Genomic DNA, 15,766 nt, shown 5'->3' on the forward strand with positions numbered 1-15,766 from the left:
GAAAGTACATACGAAAACAACACGCCATTCTTACTGAATTCACTTTGTTATCGCAGATGCACGACTATAGGAAAACACCATAGAAGAAAGCTCGGAAGCCACTTGTGATAAATTGGTATTCAACGAAACAGTGTAAACGCATCATTCGATGCTTGGTGTATGTATCTCGAAGGGATAGACGTCAGCGTCGGTACTGGCGTTGATGCGTTTCGACGTTGGTGGCCGTCACGTTCCGGTGCTCCTACCAAAGCGTCGTGGTCTAATTCCGACACGGTTCTTTTCGTCGAACTCACGCTACAGTGTACGAACACGATCTTACCAACGTATTCGAATGATGTTCAACGATCGTGCTTACGCGCAGTTCCGTGTCTGTGAGCGTGATAAAGGCGGGCATTAATCTCATTTTCCGTACGAATTGGCTTACCCCCGAGCAAGACGCGGCTCGGTTTCCGTATTCCACACCGAACAACTCGACGGCGAGTAGTTTGATATGGTTTCGCGATTGATCGAGGGGAAATGCGAAATCCTCGATGTTGTAAATATTCCCGGACAATGGAGACGTGAGACGCGCCAGAGCACGGAGATCGATGCCCGACGAGATTGTCTTCGCTTGGAGATTTCTGGGAAAATTTACGTACTGGCCTGATTAAGCAGGCGCTTAATTAAAGTTTGCGCGGTTAGAACCGGAAGAACCGGGCGAAATGCGAAAACCGGTTCAATGGCACAGAAGCGCGCGACGTTATATCGACGGTTATTTATAATCTGTGCACCTGAAACGTCGCTATTATTTCATTAACGGTCTTGCTCGAATGTAATTTCGAGACGAACGTTCCGGACGTAAGGTATAATTATCGTCGACGGACCCGCTCCATCCTGGCTTCCGCTGCAGTCCGCGCAGAGTTAATGATTAAACGTGAAAGCAATGTCAAATTTATCGCTTCGGTTACAGTTTCGTTTAAATGAAGTTAATTAACTCGAGAATCTAGTTAAACAAAGATAAATAAGAATTCTCCATTAAAAATAATATTGAAAAGATAATTAGCTTTGTGATTATAATATGGTGGTTGCAAACGGTATTAGTACGCTCTTGCATTTATTTCAGCATCTACATATTACAATTAATTAAATTCAAGTACATCTGTTATTTAATACCACTTTCGTATGATTTCGAGCATTTTCGTATGATTATAAAAATGTGGTGTTATGAAAACGAAATATAGAATCCGATAGAGAGGCGTTTAATTGAAAAATAAGAATGTGTGCAAATACTTTTTGTAGTCAATGTAAAAGAGGTGCTAGTCGAAGCAATGGCCGTAATGAGAACTAACGAGTTTCACGCTGCCAGTACGGATTAAACAACTAACGACTGCATGATTGCATTTTACCAGGTTAATCAGGTCGATTAAATCAAATGGGACACATTATACGCAGTTTCCACACTTTATTTGCAAATACGGAAGCCGCGTAACAGCATTGATAATGCAGTCACGCTGATTTCTGGCATAATTTACAAATGGTCTCGCCACAGGCGAGCCTGTCGGTGTTCCCGTTTTATCGTTGACTTTGTGACGAGCTGGCACCCGTTAATCGGCGAAATGGCGTGTAAAACTGAATCGAATTTCAATTGTGAAATTCCACACATGGAACGGCTAAAACTAGATGAAATTATCTCTAGTGTCGTTTCACAACTGACTTCGGCCACATCATCCATGCATCTTTCTCTGCGCATTCCGTTGTTCAGAAAAGAGAAAATTGCATTTCCGGTCTCCTACTTTTGCAAGTGAATTCCATTTTGCAAATAGCCGTACAGTGAAATCTATTCAACGATATTTCTAAAACACTGCACAACTTTTGAGGCAAGATAAGCAGAAAGATGGCAGGGATCGTGACCTGTGTCTCGAGTATAATGCATCTCCCCTTTTTACCGCTTTGATCGTCAAGGAAATGAGAAAACGGAAAGGGACAACAGGAAGGTCGGAACCTGGAAAATTATAGTTCGTCCTTGATGCAAAATAGATTAATTTCTGTTTTTGTCGTGCCTCGAAGAAATACCCTTTTATGAACACTGCCGGAAGAAGCGTGCAATAACGTGGCTGAGAAACTCCATTTATCTTAAGAGGAACACTTCTGTTAATTATCTTTTCGTTAATGTAGAGGTTTTAAATATTTTTATATAAAAAGAAATGGAAGGGTGGATTAGTAAAAAGATATCTGTGGTTGCTAATTGATCGACGAGTGTCTGTAGCTGAAGTCACAAAGAAATTATATGGGAGAAACGCGCCGGTAAAGTAGAAAACTTTGAACTTGCAGTAAAAGATTGCAGGAACCTGACAGATTTCCTTATAGCCAACCGAGTATTGAAAATTCAATCCAGCTGATTAAATTATGTTTCTTTGCAATTAAAACATATTAAGTATCTTCAATGTTTAAATTCGTTGCTAGATTAGATAAGGATATTACCGATACGCTTGCCAAATGTTATTGTTAGTACACTTAAGTTTGAACGATATTATCGTTTAGTATAATTAAGAACAACGGAGACCGAAATTAATTCTCACACGACATTATTTACAGACTTACGAACCTGAGTTTCGTCTACGTAGACTGGAGCCTCTGGACTGGCCGACGTGCGGCCATAAATGTTCGACAGAGTCTGGTTCACCGGGAAGTCTGGACCACCCTGCAATAACCATATGATCTAAAAACGATACGTACTTCCGGTAAACTCTGCGTTGTTTTAATAAAAAAACATTGCTGTTAAGTATCGTGCTATACATATTTATAACGAAATATCGTGTGGTCGTTAAAAATGTGTAATTAACATAATCGATATTCCCATCCAACTGTTGTCATCGCCCTGATAATAGATTAAACATGCATAACATAATAGACTTTGACGAGCCTCGTTATTTCATAATTTAGAGACCGTTCGACCGCCTACATTCATTGGTTCGATGCTTTTACGGTTCAGTTAAAGTAATTGCAACTTCGAAACAACGCAAAACTCAATCTACCCTGGTACAGCAGATCCTCCTTCGAATTACAGAATTCTCTATCTTCCACCGTACCCAAACCATTTAATCAAAGAATTCGCGATAAATCATTGGACGTCGCGATGTTCGCTGATGAATCCGGAGCGCACAGCGAGAAAACAAGTCTACGATTTAATTTCCGAATCAATTAGCTATTAAGCCTTAACTCGATCCCTGGTCGCAATTTAAACTTCTCGACCTAGCTCCTTGTTTTCCCTATCTTTGTCGTGTTCCAGCTGAGCGTCGTTTAACGCTCGTTCGATCTCTCGGCCAGGAAGTGTACAGCCAGGGTGGTGGCGAGGCCTGGAAAGCGCGCAAATAAATAGAGCCGGTGAGACGCAAAGTCAATTATCGTTCAGCGGGAGCTGATGGAAGTTCCGTCAGCGCGCGTACTGCGACCGCGTTAAACGAGCCAAACGGAATTATTCATGACGAACTTTCGATGCGCAGGTGTGTTTAACATCCCGCGCTACTTTTCCTCGATCTGCCCACCCCTGTCGTGCTTTACTCTTTATTAAACATGCACTACTACCCCTATCGTCCTCGGTCGCCGCAGTTTGTTTCGTCGAAAAAAAATGTCGGTACCTTCGTCACCTCGTTGCTGTCGCGTCATCAAAGAACGTGTTAAGAATTTTCTCCTTCCTCTCGCCCCTTTCTTCCTATCGGCATTCACCTGACTCGCTCTCCTTTTCTACTATCGTACTTTCCTTCGTTACAATAAATTTCACAATTTCTTTCCTTTTTGCATATCCGATGTGTTTCTTTCGTTCCATTCGACGCTGCTTAACCCATCGTGAGTTTTATCGGAAACGAAACTCCGTTAAACAGAGGAGACCGTGTGTAAACCGAGAGAGGGATTTTCGCTGCTGTGCTGAACGATAAGAAGGGATTGTCTGAAAAATAAAGGGAAGATAGATCGATCCATCCATGGTGAACGGAAATGTAAACGAAAGACCACTTTCTGCCCCGGATGTCGGCCGAGAAAAACGTCAAACCCTGGGACGAGAATACACGGCTACGTGTTTGACAAGCGGCTGGCCCGGTTTAGAGTACGTCGCCGTGCTCGTAGACGTAGTGTGCGAAAGAGACGTTGCTACGATTCTTCCTGTCTGTTTCGTTTGGATTCAAGCGCAGATATGGACGGCTGATATATTTGATTTACGCTTACCCACACGTAGAAATTAAAAGAAAATACGAAGCAAATATCCCGAAATGAGTTCTGCGTTTTTATAACGGTCGATATCTATCACGTTTACTAGATATTATATCGATTTTGTATCTAGTGATTGGAATTGAAATTATGAATGGAAAATTCGGGTTAGGTAAACATTCGTTCCAATTGGTTACTAAATAGAAGATTGAATTATTATTTCAATTACAAAGTGCAATTTGAATGTTTTTATAAAATTGCTGAAACAGTTACTTTCAGTAACAAAATTGTGTAGAATTGTTAGCGAAATAAACATTTTCTCTGAGAATACTGAGTGTTTCAAAAAGTGAGGTTTTTTTATAAGCTTCTAGTAATTATCAACAAGAGTGAGGCATATTTAATTGGCATACTTCGTACAATGAATCTTTTCAATGAAACACAACTCCTTTTAGAGCATTGTGTATTAATAAACTAAACCTATACCAATGTACAGTGGCTTAGGAAAATATTCATATCTCCACGATAGAAACTTTTTATGAACATGTTATGTGCATCATGTGAAACCGTCTGAAATTTCAGTAGCATTATAACGAGACACGAGTATCGTGATTACATTAGGCAAGTTTGAAACAAACGTGAATGTGCATTTAGAAGTTAATCACGTATATTGTATATAATCACGATAGTCGAGTTTCATTACAGCGCTATTAAAATTTCAAAATGTTTCACAACTCTTACGACGTATAATATAGCTAAACAAGATTTCTACAAGTGTTCGCATATTTTCATGAGCAACTGCTGACATATTTTTTAAGAATCTATGACTATTAATAAAAAAAATTGCCCGTTCTACGCAACAACGACGTATGAAATTAACCGGATAGATTAACTCAGCCTGCGATTAAATTCATCCGCGTATGTGGAAGTAGAAGGATCTGTTTGAGGACACTTTGAATCTCGATCAAAGTTTCCAAGTCATGGAGGGGGAAAGTATTGTTTTCAGGTTGGAGCGCAGCTCTAAATTTATCTTGGCGAAAGTTTCCTGGCCGACGGTGGTGCCTTCATTTCGATGCATTCGAAGAGTTCCCCGGTCTCGAGATTTCAAACAGAAGCGCGCGTACGTTTGCCGAAGACTCGAGACTCGGTCTCATCTTCGGATAAACGAACTCGACGCACAAGTGCCTTTTCAATCTGTCTTCCTCTGGCCGGCTGTATACGAAGTCACGCGTGCTTTTCTTCGAGAGCGGGGTACGGAACCACTCCGGGGATTTCCGGAAACAATCAACGAGATAGTGTCAGAGAACAACAAGAATCCTTTCACGACATGAAGAAGTCGCATCCATTCAACAATAGAACCAATGTCTAATCGAATATAGGGCAAATATTAGGAATGTCGATTACACCGTGATGGATTTAAACCAAAAGGTTTCGAAAATAGTTGTAGTTTCGAATTAATAATGAATATTAATAAAAAATAATAATTGTGTTTTAATTACAACTTCTGTATTTAACTCGTTCCAAGTGCATACCTAGTGCGTTCCTATTAACAGTAATCTTAAACTCCATTTGCGATGGTCTGTTGTACCAAATAGCACTTTGCCTAATTTCAGAATAACACATTCTGAAAGCAGTAGTTACATAGAATTTGTTACATCCTATCTATTGTTCAATATGTACCACTAAAACTTAATGCAGTTTCTCGATAAAGCTATATCGAATTCGTTTACGACGAAATGAAACGAATCATCATGATTATATCGTTTAGGAATTACAAATTGACCTCTATATACGTTGTAGAATTTCAATACTGTTTGAACTTGTTCGACGTATGCCCGCTGGCACCGTGTTTGCGTCTGATGACAGTTTGACCGTAACTACTGGCAGCTGGCGTTTGCCTAGTCACCTCAGTTTAACCACAAAACGTCAGTATCCGGTGACCAGCGCCGCATCTTGGTGCTTATACGGGAGTTTAATAGGCGCGACGGTTCCGTAGCAGTTGGATATTCTCGATAATTCCCGGTTCTCGATGCTACCTCTCTCCGATCGTTGCTACTCTTGTTGGAAATTCGAGGAGCCATCGAAGAGCGTGCGAGTTTCCGCGTAAGTGAACGCGGCCGGAAACGTCGAACATTTCGAAACGTGCAAAGGATGGATCGATCCGCTATATTATCCGTGTATCGGATTGTTTTCGCCAAAAGTTCGATTCTACGTTACGAGAATTCGGATCGAAATTCCGCGTAAGAGCTGCGTTATGCGATCGTTTCGGATAGTTACAAAATATCTCTGAAACCGGAGAATTTTCGAACTTCCAATTACTTAATAGTTCGGCTTCGTATACAGTTACATTTTTCATCGACGTGCAATGCGCTCGCGAAACCTTATTTCGAGGCAAGAAAAGCATAAATTTGTTACGTACAGAAGGGAAAAAGGAAATTGGTATTTTGATATCGAACCACTCGATCGATGGAAATGGAATTTTAGAGATGCGAACCAGACGATCGCGAAACGATGCTCAAACTGTTAGAATGAGGCGAGTTAGTCTTTGGATAATGATTCTACAAATTCTATTGTAATAGTGAGATTACTAGATTTGTCGATTATGTTAAATTGAATGCACGTTCTTCTCTTCTACTTGCGATGTTCTACTATTGCCTTGCTTGTTTCGTATATGAGATGCCTCTGTAATCGTGGTACAATCGCAAAACGAGATTCCTTATGGAAAAACAAGTCAAAAGTATGCAGTATGTTTTGATGCTCCTGCTTTGATATCTATTGATGTAGTCATACATGCTGTACAGAAACTCTTTGAACTGTAAGCTGCAAAAGTTTTCCACTAAAGCTCTACTTCAATCCTCGAAAGATATCAACTCTGGTTCTTTACCAATTTTACTATTGCACTTTATTTCTTCCACCAACCTATACATATATATTTGACGAATCCTAAAGTCATTTCCTTTAAAGAAGGGAAGTTTTATATACAAAATCTGTATTATACACTTCTGATTTACTTTTCATGGAGAATCACTTTTCCTAACTTTTGCACACTTGCGGAGACAGACTGCGTTATATCCTGTTCCTTCGTGTCTCTCGTTAATGTATCTCTTTGTACGTGTCGCTAAATGTTGCCACTTGATAACAATCAATTGAAAGCCGATCGTCGAAACTCGTTCGTCGATGCAACAAAAATCGGGGCGTAATAAAATCTCTCGCCTTGTGAATCTGGCGAAGCTGGTGAAAAGACGTTCCATCGATTCCGAGACGATGATCGAATACGCGCATTCCGCGATGGCGCAGAGCAATTTTCCTCTTTGATGGCGGACCTTCTGCTCCACCTCGTCATCCGTCCTATTCCCCTGTCCTTTCGTCGTTCGAGCTGGTGCGATCGTAGACGCTGCGAAGCATCAGATCTTCTCGAACAGATGAAAACGGATCTTCCAGTTCGCGCATTGCAGCTTCGTGGCACGTACTTCTTTTCCTGCCTGCAATGACTATATACATGTATCCAGTTCGATAACTCGAAATCTCCGCCCCAACTCGAGAGTTTCGCACTTGACTATTTTAGCTTGACGTTGTGTCTACTATCGTATACGAAGATGATTAATGCCTCTGAAATGATTATCCAGCATTAATTTTTCTTAGATAAGGTTGCTTCTTACGATTAGAAATTTTGATAGGAATATTTTGAAAAGATTATAATATAAACGTGAAATGTTTAATTGAGAGGAAAAAGGATTCAGGAGTTAGGAATTTTATGCTTTTAGAGTTTATCGTTTGTTCCGTGTTCCTCGGTTGTTTAATTTTCGTTGATTGAAGCAAACGAACGGGATTTACTCTGGCGTAATTGATTTTTGTGCTAGCTAGTATCAGCCAATTGAAACATTGGTTACAAATTGAAGGAACCGATAACGCAGGTTCAACTATTGGCAAATTACATTTACTGAGTCTGTGATTGCCGCACGGCCAACGACCAATTCTATGAGATCTATTATATCGACGTATTAATTAATGCTTCGGTACAGTTGCCGGTAATATTCATTGATAGCGAGTAATTTTAATAATGAAAATTATGATGTTCTGGGTCAAACTTCTGATATAAGAGTAAAATGTAATTATATTAAAAGCTTCTTTATGTATTGCACTAAAGATACCTTTATTATATCCTTCAATCAGGTTCCATTTTCTAATTTCCATAAATATCTTTTCTTGCATATGCCAACGAATTTTTGTATTGTTCAAAGTAACCAGCATTGGAATTTTGTCTAATTTAAAAGTTTACACATGCTTTACCATTTACTAAAGCTTCCCGTATTCGACAAATCGTTGGCAATTTCGACAATCTTTACTCGCGGAATTTAAAAAAATTCCCGAAAATATGTTTTTGAATCATGCTCAAATCATGTATTCCATCCGACGGGGTTTCCAGAACTTTTTGTTTTCAATAAAACTTCCGCAAAGATTTTCGAAGGACACGCTCGCCGTTACCGTGAGAATAAAATAAGGGGTTTACTTCTTCTATATTATTTGATCTAGAGCAGCGAGACCGAATTGGAAAGGTTTCGAAGGCGGATTCGGTTCTTTTATAACGGCTCAGTACCTTTATGCGCCTTTATGCGTTGCAAAAGACCATACATATCCTTAATACTCCTTTTTTCGAAGCGGTTTTCAGCCATCTGAAAATGAGATTCCTTTGTATCGGTCTTTTTACGCCGATAATTTTCCGACTCTCAGATTGTCCGCCCACAAGCTCGCGTTCAGAAATCCTATGGCGTTTCGTTATCGCGCAAATTGCTTATCTTCCGCCTATACTATCAAAAAACCTTGAAAATAGCTAAAGCCCCGACTCGACTAATTCGAATATAATAGAAAACGTACTTTATTAGAAATTTTTTGTCCTAAGATCATACAGAGCGTATTTTGTGAATTTCATTAGTACAAACTCTTGTTCATAGGTACTAGTATTAATTTATACTATTATTCATAAACCATACTCGAAAACAAATCATAAACCATTATCATAAATAAAATTTAAATAATCATAAGAAGACTGCGAATATTTATGCAGATTCTTATAAAGTGGGTTATATATTCATAGATCAGTAATTCCTTAAGCAATAAACTTTGTCAGTAGTTGCATGTTTCGCATTTGATTTTTGATAATCCACTCGTAATGATTCGAATATCAACTTAGAAATAGGGGATAAAAATACATTAGTCCAAAATTAAGTTGCAAGTAACAATTAAAGGGGGAAATCCGGAAGTACCGCTTATTTTCAGCAGGTAAAGCTATCTCTTAAAACGGAGCATTTTCGGTGCAAGCTCTAATGTTAATGGACACCCTATTCATCCCTGTCCGGATCGTAACTTGCGTATCGAACAGGGACACCCTTCGTAAGCGTGGTGCGTCGATAATCCCAGTACCGGTGCACCATGTGCTTTATAGCGTGGCGAAGCAGAGCAGAGACACCCTGCCCGAAACTAATTTCACCGGATAGCTACGGGGATCATTCGACGCCACCAAGAACGTAACACTTTTATCGTGAGATGAAAGAACGTTCTCGTGAAGCCGATGGAACGAAATACCGTCTCGCGGGGACAGGGTTTCACGGGTCAAGAGTTTCAAACGTCGACGTTGCGTCCTCCTAGTTCTCCGACCTCTCGACGTTCTTCTGAAAAGGTGTCATGTTCGCACAAGAATTCGTGCTTTCGAGTCAAGCGAATTTTTGTTTTCCCGCCTCATCGACCTTTAATGTATCGCTATAAAGTTTTCTCATATCTCTCTTCATAGTTTCCTCGATTATTCGAGAACCGAGGAATTCTCGTATCGAGATTACGCATTTTCCAAAACGCACCGCAGCAAAGACCACGCAATTACCGCGGTTCGATCCAATTTTCGTTTGTACAAAAGCGTGTACTAAGCCAAGGCTAATTACACGAAGGCGCTAGGAAAGTAATATCACGAGAAGGGTGGAAGGTCGGGACGAGACGCACTCTATCGCTCCTGTTAGTTATTACCACGACTTAAGAGATAGCATGCGTGTACGTGTACAGAGGCAAACATACATAGACCTGCAACGTCTGTTCGCTATGCACGGTAAAATAACGACCTCATTATCAACTACCAGCTGGTTGTCCTACGCTGCTATTAGTTCTTGGATATTTATTCATGCTTTTATTAAGCTCGCCATTCGGTAACTTCAAGCTTATTCGCCTGTTGCAAATTTTCAAGGTCCATTCTTCCTCTTGTTATCCTATTATCATTAAACATGTCAGGTATTATCGTTCCGTCGCTGTTCATTTCTTGTTCGTTGTTTAGCCTTTATAGTTTACAAATTGAAACAAAGTGTGCTTCTCGGTGTAACAGGATATAAAGGTATTAGTGTTCGATATCAAATCGATGAGTAGAATGCCGAGACTTTTATGGAGAAAAGTTAATTAGAGATGGATGACTATCTCCGACGGAACGGGTAATGAATTTCACGAACGTCGGTTTCCATAACAGCCGAAGCATCGATCTAAATTACGATTGTCGGTCAACTAATTGTAAGCTTCCTCCGCAATCCCACGAAATTACGAGTCGATGTAATCTTCTCTGATTGCCGATGCGAATTAAGGTTTCTATTTAGAATTGACGTTGATTCCACCGCGATGCAAGGGATCATTGAATCTTTAAAATAGTTTTAATAAGATCGTCAAATTCCATTGTTCGAAGATGATCGTCATTTGAAACGATATCGTTAAAAACTTAGATTTTAGTTCAACCATTACGTTCCTCTATGAATCATAGTCTTATATAGTTCATTGCGCAACCGTTAGGAAAAAACCATCAAACAGACGTTAAAACGAACCACATTCTGAATCCTGATTGATCATTGTTCAGTGATCGACTTCGTTTCTACGAGGATCGTAATACACTCCGGTAACCGAGGAATAGAGTAAGGAAACTCAAAATGAAATGGGGCAGGACAACTTTATGATTCCACCAGTCGAAGCCAAGAAGCTAGTTTCAAACCGGTGATTCGACCGTCATAAATTCTATCCAAACTTACCGTTATCAAAGTAAAAGAGATATTCAATTTTGTCAAAACTGGATTTGCCAATTTTAATTATCAATAGCATTCGATGAAAGATTTCAATAACTTAGGACTAATTACTGCAAATTAATAAAATTATTGAAATGTATATAATAGTGTGCAAAATTTTTAGATTATCTTTCAACCCGAAATACTTTGACACGTATCCTTATTTTTCAATGAAGTCCATTTTTATTAGAATCAATATTTCAATTTCATAGCAGCAAATTTCTGTAGTCATATGAAAATATTACTAAATGATACGAATATACTTGGATCTAATTAATTAAATGTAATGTAAATGTAAATGCTACAATAAACACAATTATGTACTAATAATACCTTCTGTAGCCGCTATAAATAATCTGTATGTAGCAAAATAAATTAAAAAAAGTGACATTTATAACATCATTTCCTCTATTCCTCGATTTATGACATTGTTTACCATTCCTAGACAAGTGTAGCAATTTGCCAAAATATTCATTAACTTTAAATGATAAATATATGATCTTCTCTAACAAATAATCGTTTGTTCTCTCTATAGCAGGAGTTTCTCCAGGGATCTCGTAGACTAAGGATTTTTTGCGAAGTGAGAAAAGATGGTCAAAGATCCTAGGTTAACGGCCGAATTTAAAATTCAGAATAACGCAGGCGACCATGTTCGAGAGCTCGTGAATAACCAAAGTAACGATCACAATATATATTCTTCCGAAATGGCAACGGAACAGGACAGGTTTATGGGTTCATCGATCGGCTGTGACGCCGTGCTGTGCCAGGGACAGCGATATAGGCTCGAGATTGAGGCCAGCAGCCCCCGGAGCAAACGCCGCGCGATATAACGTTAGAGGCGAAGTCGTTGTCACGGCGTTTGCAGAACAAGCGTATACAGGCACGGCTGGTACTCTTAGCCGATGCTTGTAAGCCGATGAAAGGAAGTCACGCACCGGCGCGTGACCGGATATAGTGAACAGGTCACGATGGTTCTGAATACTCCCTATCCTATTTCCTGTCTACCCCTTCGCTTTCTTTTGCCTCTTTATCTTCGGCTTTTCTGCTCTTTTTCTACGGTTACCTCTAACTTAAAGTATGCAAGATACTTTTTCAGATAGAAGGATGAATTTTGGGTGCGTTGTTTGTGCTAGTAAAATGTATATTTTGTTTCCCTGACCGGTAACTTCTTCCCTTAACGGTAAATTTTAGTGTCCGTCTTTGAACGCAAAATTGTTAATTAAGGTCACGTGGTCCTAAGGGAGATTGTCCCCTGATGGAGACGTTAAGCTTCCTTGCAGTTTCTATTAGTATATTCGTACGTGCAATGTGTTTTGGTTGCTCGATAGCGCAGCAAGTTGCTGTGTCGATGACGAATATGGTCCAAAATTCTGGGACCTAGAATACCTGCAGTTGATAATTTGATAAAACATTATAATACTTATTTATAATTCAATTCTAATAGTTACTTGAAGAAGCGACGATAGATTTGTAGAAATGCAATGTTACGTCTATATCTGCCGTCATATTACAAGGATACAGAATGATCTCTTATCTTCAGTGAGAATTAAAGTACATCTTGAAATCTTAACTATCTTAGCATTTCGGAGACACCTTGTGTATTTATTTTCTCTTTTATCTCCTCTTTTCTTTCTCTCCCAACTGTTCCTTTTTCTTCCCCCCGCTTGTTTATCCGTCGCACTTCTACACTTCTCATCGAGCCCGCTTCTTTCTGAATTTCTTTGCTTCTGTTTCTTTATTTAACTACTTCTCATTGTCCGGCTCCGCGCGCCATTCTGTTCCTTTGTTTTCCTTTATCTCTGCCGGTTTTTCTCTTTTTATCCGCTCTCTTTTCCGACCCGCCCTTCCTGTGAACTCTGGCCCCACTTCGAATTCCCTTGATGTACCGTGGTGTTCGATCTCAAAGAACCATGAAACATTCTACCCTTGCCAGCATCTCGTAAAGGTGTTCGTCTCCTTTCAGTGTGTGATGCTAGCCTTCTACAAGGTTGGAAAGCTCGCGTCTATGACAATAAACTTCGCAGAAGTTTGTGAAAGCAATCCAGTTGCTGCGCCAGCATTCTCTACGTAGCGGTTATGCCAGTTTCCTCAGAGCTACGATCCGAACGTAACATTGATATATGTTGTACATACGTGTTTTTAAAATCTCTCTTTACACATCAAAAGTTACCACGATATTGATCTTTAGCTTAGAGAGCGTTGATTGATTTTCCAGATGTTTCAGCTAGACAGGCTCGTACATTAAACGAGAAAACTGTTTCGTGCAAGTCACAGTGAAATTCGTTATCTGTCGATACTTCTCACGCCGTACCGATGGCCTGTCGCTCGAAAAAACGTACACTTGTAAATTTCACCGAGCAATCGGTCCGGTTCGCTATTTCCAACGTACATATGTATTTACGTACACTTGGAGCGTGTTTCGAATATTGTACGTATTGTCTAAATGATATTCTACCTTTTTTACAAGATGAACTTTCACGATAGATGTAAGAAGAATTTTACCTTCGGTTTGCAACACGCGAAGTATATTCTACTGTGGATCCAAATTTCATGGAATTCGCGGATTCATCGAGGGATCAGTGCGACTGTGCACGGACGCAACGCTGTCTGGGTGCAGTTGCTGATGTAACACAACGCGCACTTCAAAACGAAATCGATGAACGAGCATCGAAACAACTCCGGGTTGGATTAAACCACGTATATCTGGCATCCATTGCAGGTTGCTGCACTGCCAAATATTTCTGTCGGCAACGAGCATGGGAAGACACTGAAATATGACCGTACGACCGCGCTATTGGATTGTAAAATCTGGATATTTCATAGCGGAATAAATGACCTGGCTACAGGTATTTCACATATATATATATTTTATTGCAAAAAAGAAGAAAATCTCGAGAGCTCGGGCAATAGTAGTATGAAATATCTCTTTTTTAGGTGAACGTTTAATAGTTGTCACGAGACGTGACTATGGGTTGAATAGGTGTTAGAGTCATGATAGTCAAGACCAAAGATTTTAACCATTCGGAACATTGAGGTACTTCTTTTACCACCTTGTTTCCTCTTCTACTTCAATTATATGTGTTTGACAGAGATGCCATAAAAAGTCTTTGACTCTGTCAAATTCACGGTTGTAGAAATTGAACGAGACTACGTTGCAGTGTCTATTTTTGCATAAGGATTGTTACGATTGTTGAAAATGACAACGTGAGTTCGTGCTCGCCATCCATATGCAGATGCGTTAGTTATAAGAAATAGTAACTAGAAGATAATCCTAGTTACAATCGATAGATTTAATCGATAGGCTTAAGATGCTTTTTTGTTTTTATCCCTAGTTTTTGTAAGCACGTGCAATAAAGGTTTTTTGGCTCAGAATGGTGTGATAGATTTATCCATTCAATAAAATAATAACTATTGTGATCCTACCTCTGGGTATAGAAATAACAACAACGATCTATATGCGATTTATTATTAATTAATCAAGATACAAATATTTCGTTGGAAAATGATATATAAATCACTGTGTGAACAATTAAATAACAAAAATAAGTAAACTATTACAAAATTCTCCGTCGATGAATGTGTAGAACACTTACAATGTTCATTGCATTACATAGTGATATTGCGTAATATGTTCGAGATATAGAAATTTCTCACATTCGTAGTAATATATAGAAATGTTATAACACATAACATTATAACACAAGTATAACACAAGTTTCTATTCGTATAATGAACATGAGCAGATTTAACGTGTAATATTAAGTAACATAGGGGAAAATAATATATCAATTAATCCTGGTGGACAAGTTGTACAATGCTTGTCCAAAAGTATTTATAAAAATGCTTCGGTTTTCACAGTTTTTAAACTATATGTATCGAGATAGCAAGTTCTATAATGGAACGAAAGGAAATTTAATTGAGTTTTAAAAGTTTTATCTATCCAATACGTTGCAATTTTTCATTGTATTACTCGACTAACAATACACAGTGATTATTTGAGGCTCTTTGAATCGAATTGCTTCAGAGTTCACGAGTTGTTGGAACTTACTTTGAAACATGGGAACGTGCTTCGTTTAGCACATTGCGATGTTCTCAAAACTCAGTCGTCTATTGTATTCCACGAGTTAGTCGATCGAACGAAGCTTGGAATTTAAAAAATATTACATTTGAAAAATACGGGTCGATTTTTGTGATTTTTTCGAAAGCGTAAGCTATGTCGATGAAAGCATGAGATACAAAAAGCAGAGTAGAGCAAACGTTTAAGCTGACCAAATCTGTTTAAAGTATCCGCAGAATACGGAAAGCTCTCTCGAGAACTTGGGTTCATTCGTGTCGATCACTCGAAAGGATTTACCTAAACTTTTCGTCCCGATGGGGATAACGTTTAGTTACCGATGGATGACTCGACAACACGGTGAATACGGTACAAGATTTAAGCAGCCTGTTGTGCCTTTAAGCCCCTTTGAAACAGCCAGTATGACGGTTCGGCTAATTGCCTACTACTG

At 39.2% G+C, this 15,766-nt stretch overlaps 1 protein-coding gene across 24 annotated transcripts in view; it reads right to left on the minus strand.

Annotated features, from left to right (window-relative positions):
• Positions 1-15,766, minus strand: part of LOC126871101 (disks large 1 tumor suppressor protein) — a 529,262-nt gene that overhangs the window by 217,769 nt on the left and 295,727 nt on the right. For 20 of the 24 annotated variants that reach the window (XM_050629536.1, XM_050629531.1, XM_050629535.1 and 17 more), the window contains one exon: positions 2,585-2,698. The exons of 2 other annotated variants lie outside the window; for them this stretch is intronic. In XM_050629536.1, the coding sequence (XP_050485493.1) occupies positions 2,585-2,698 (114 nt within the window). The remainder of the gene's footprint in view (positions 1-2,584; positions 2,699-15,766) is intronic. 2 more of the 24 variants (XM_050629517.1, XM_050629516.1) reach the window with 1 other exon arrangement.

This window comes from Bombus huntii, chromosome 11 (assembly GCF_024542735.1).
Source record: "Bombus huntii isolate Logan2020A chromosome 11, iyBomHunt1.1, whole genome shotgun sequence".
Classification (NCBI taxonomy): domain Eukaryota; kingdom Metazoa; phylum Arthropoda; class Insecta; order Hymenoptera; family Apidae; genus Bombus; species Bombus huntii.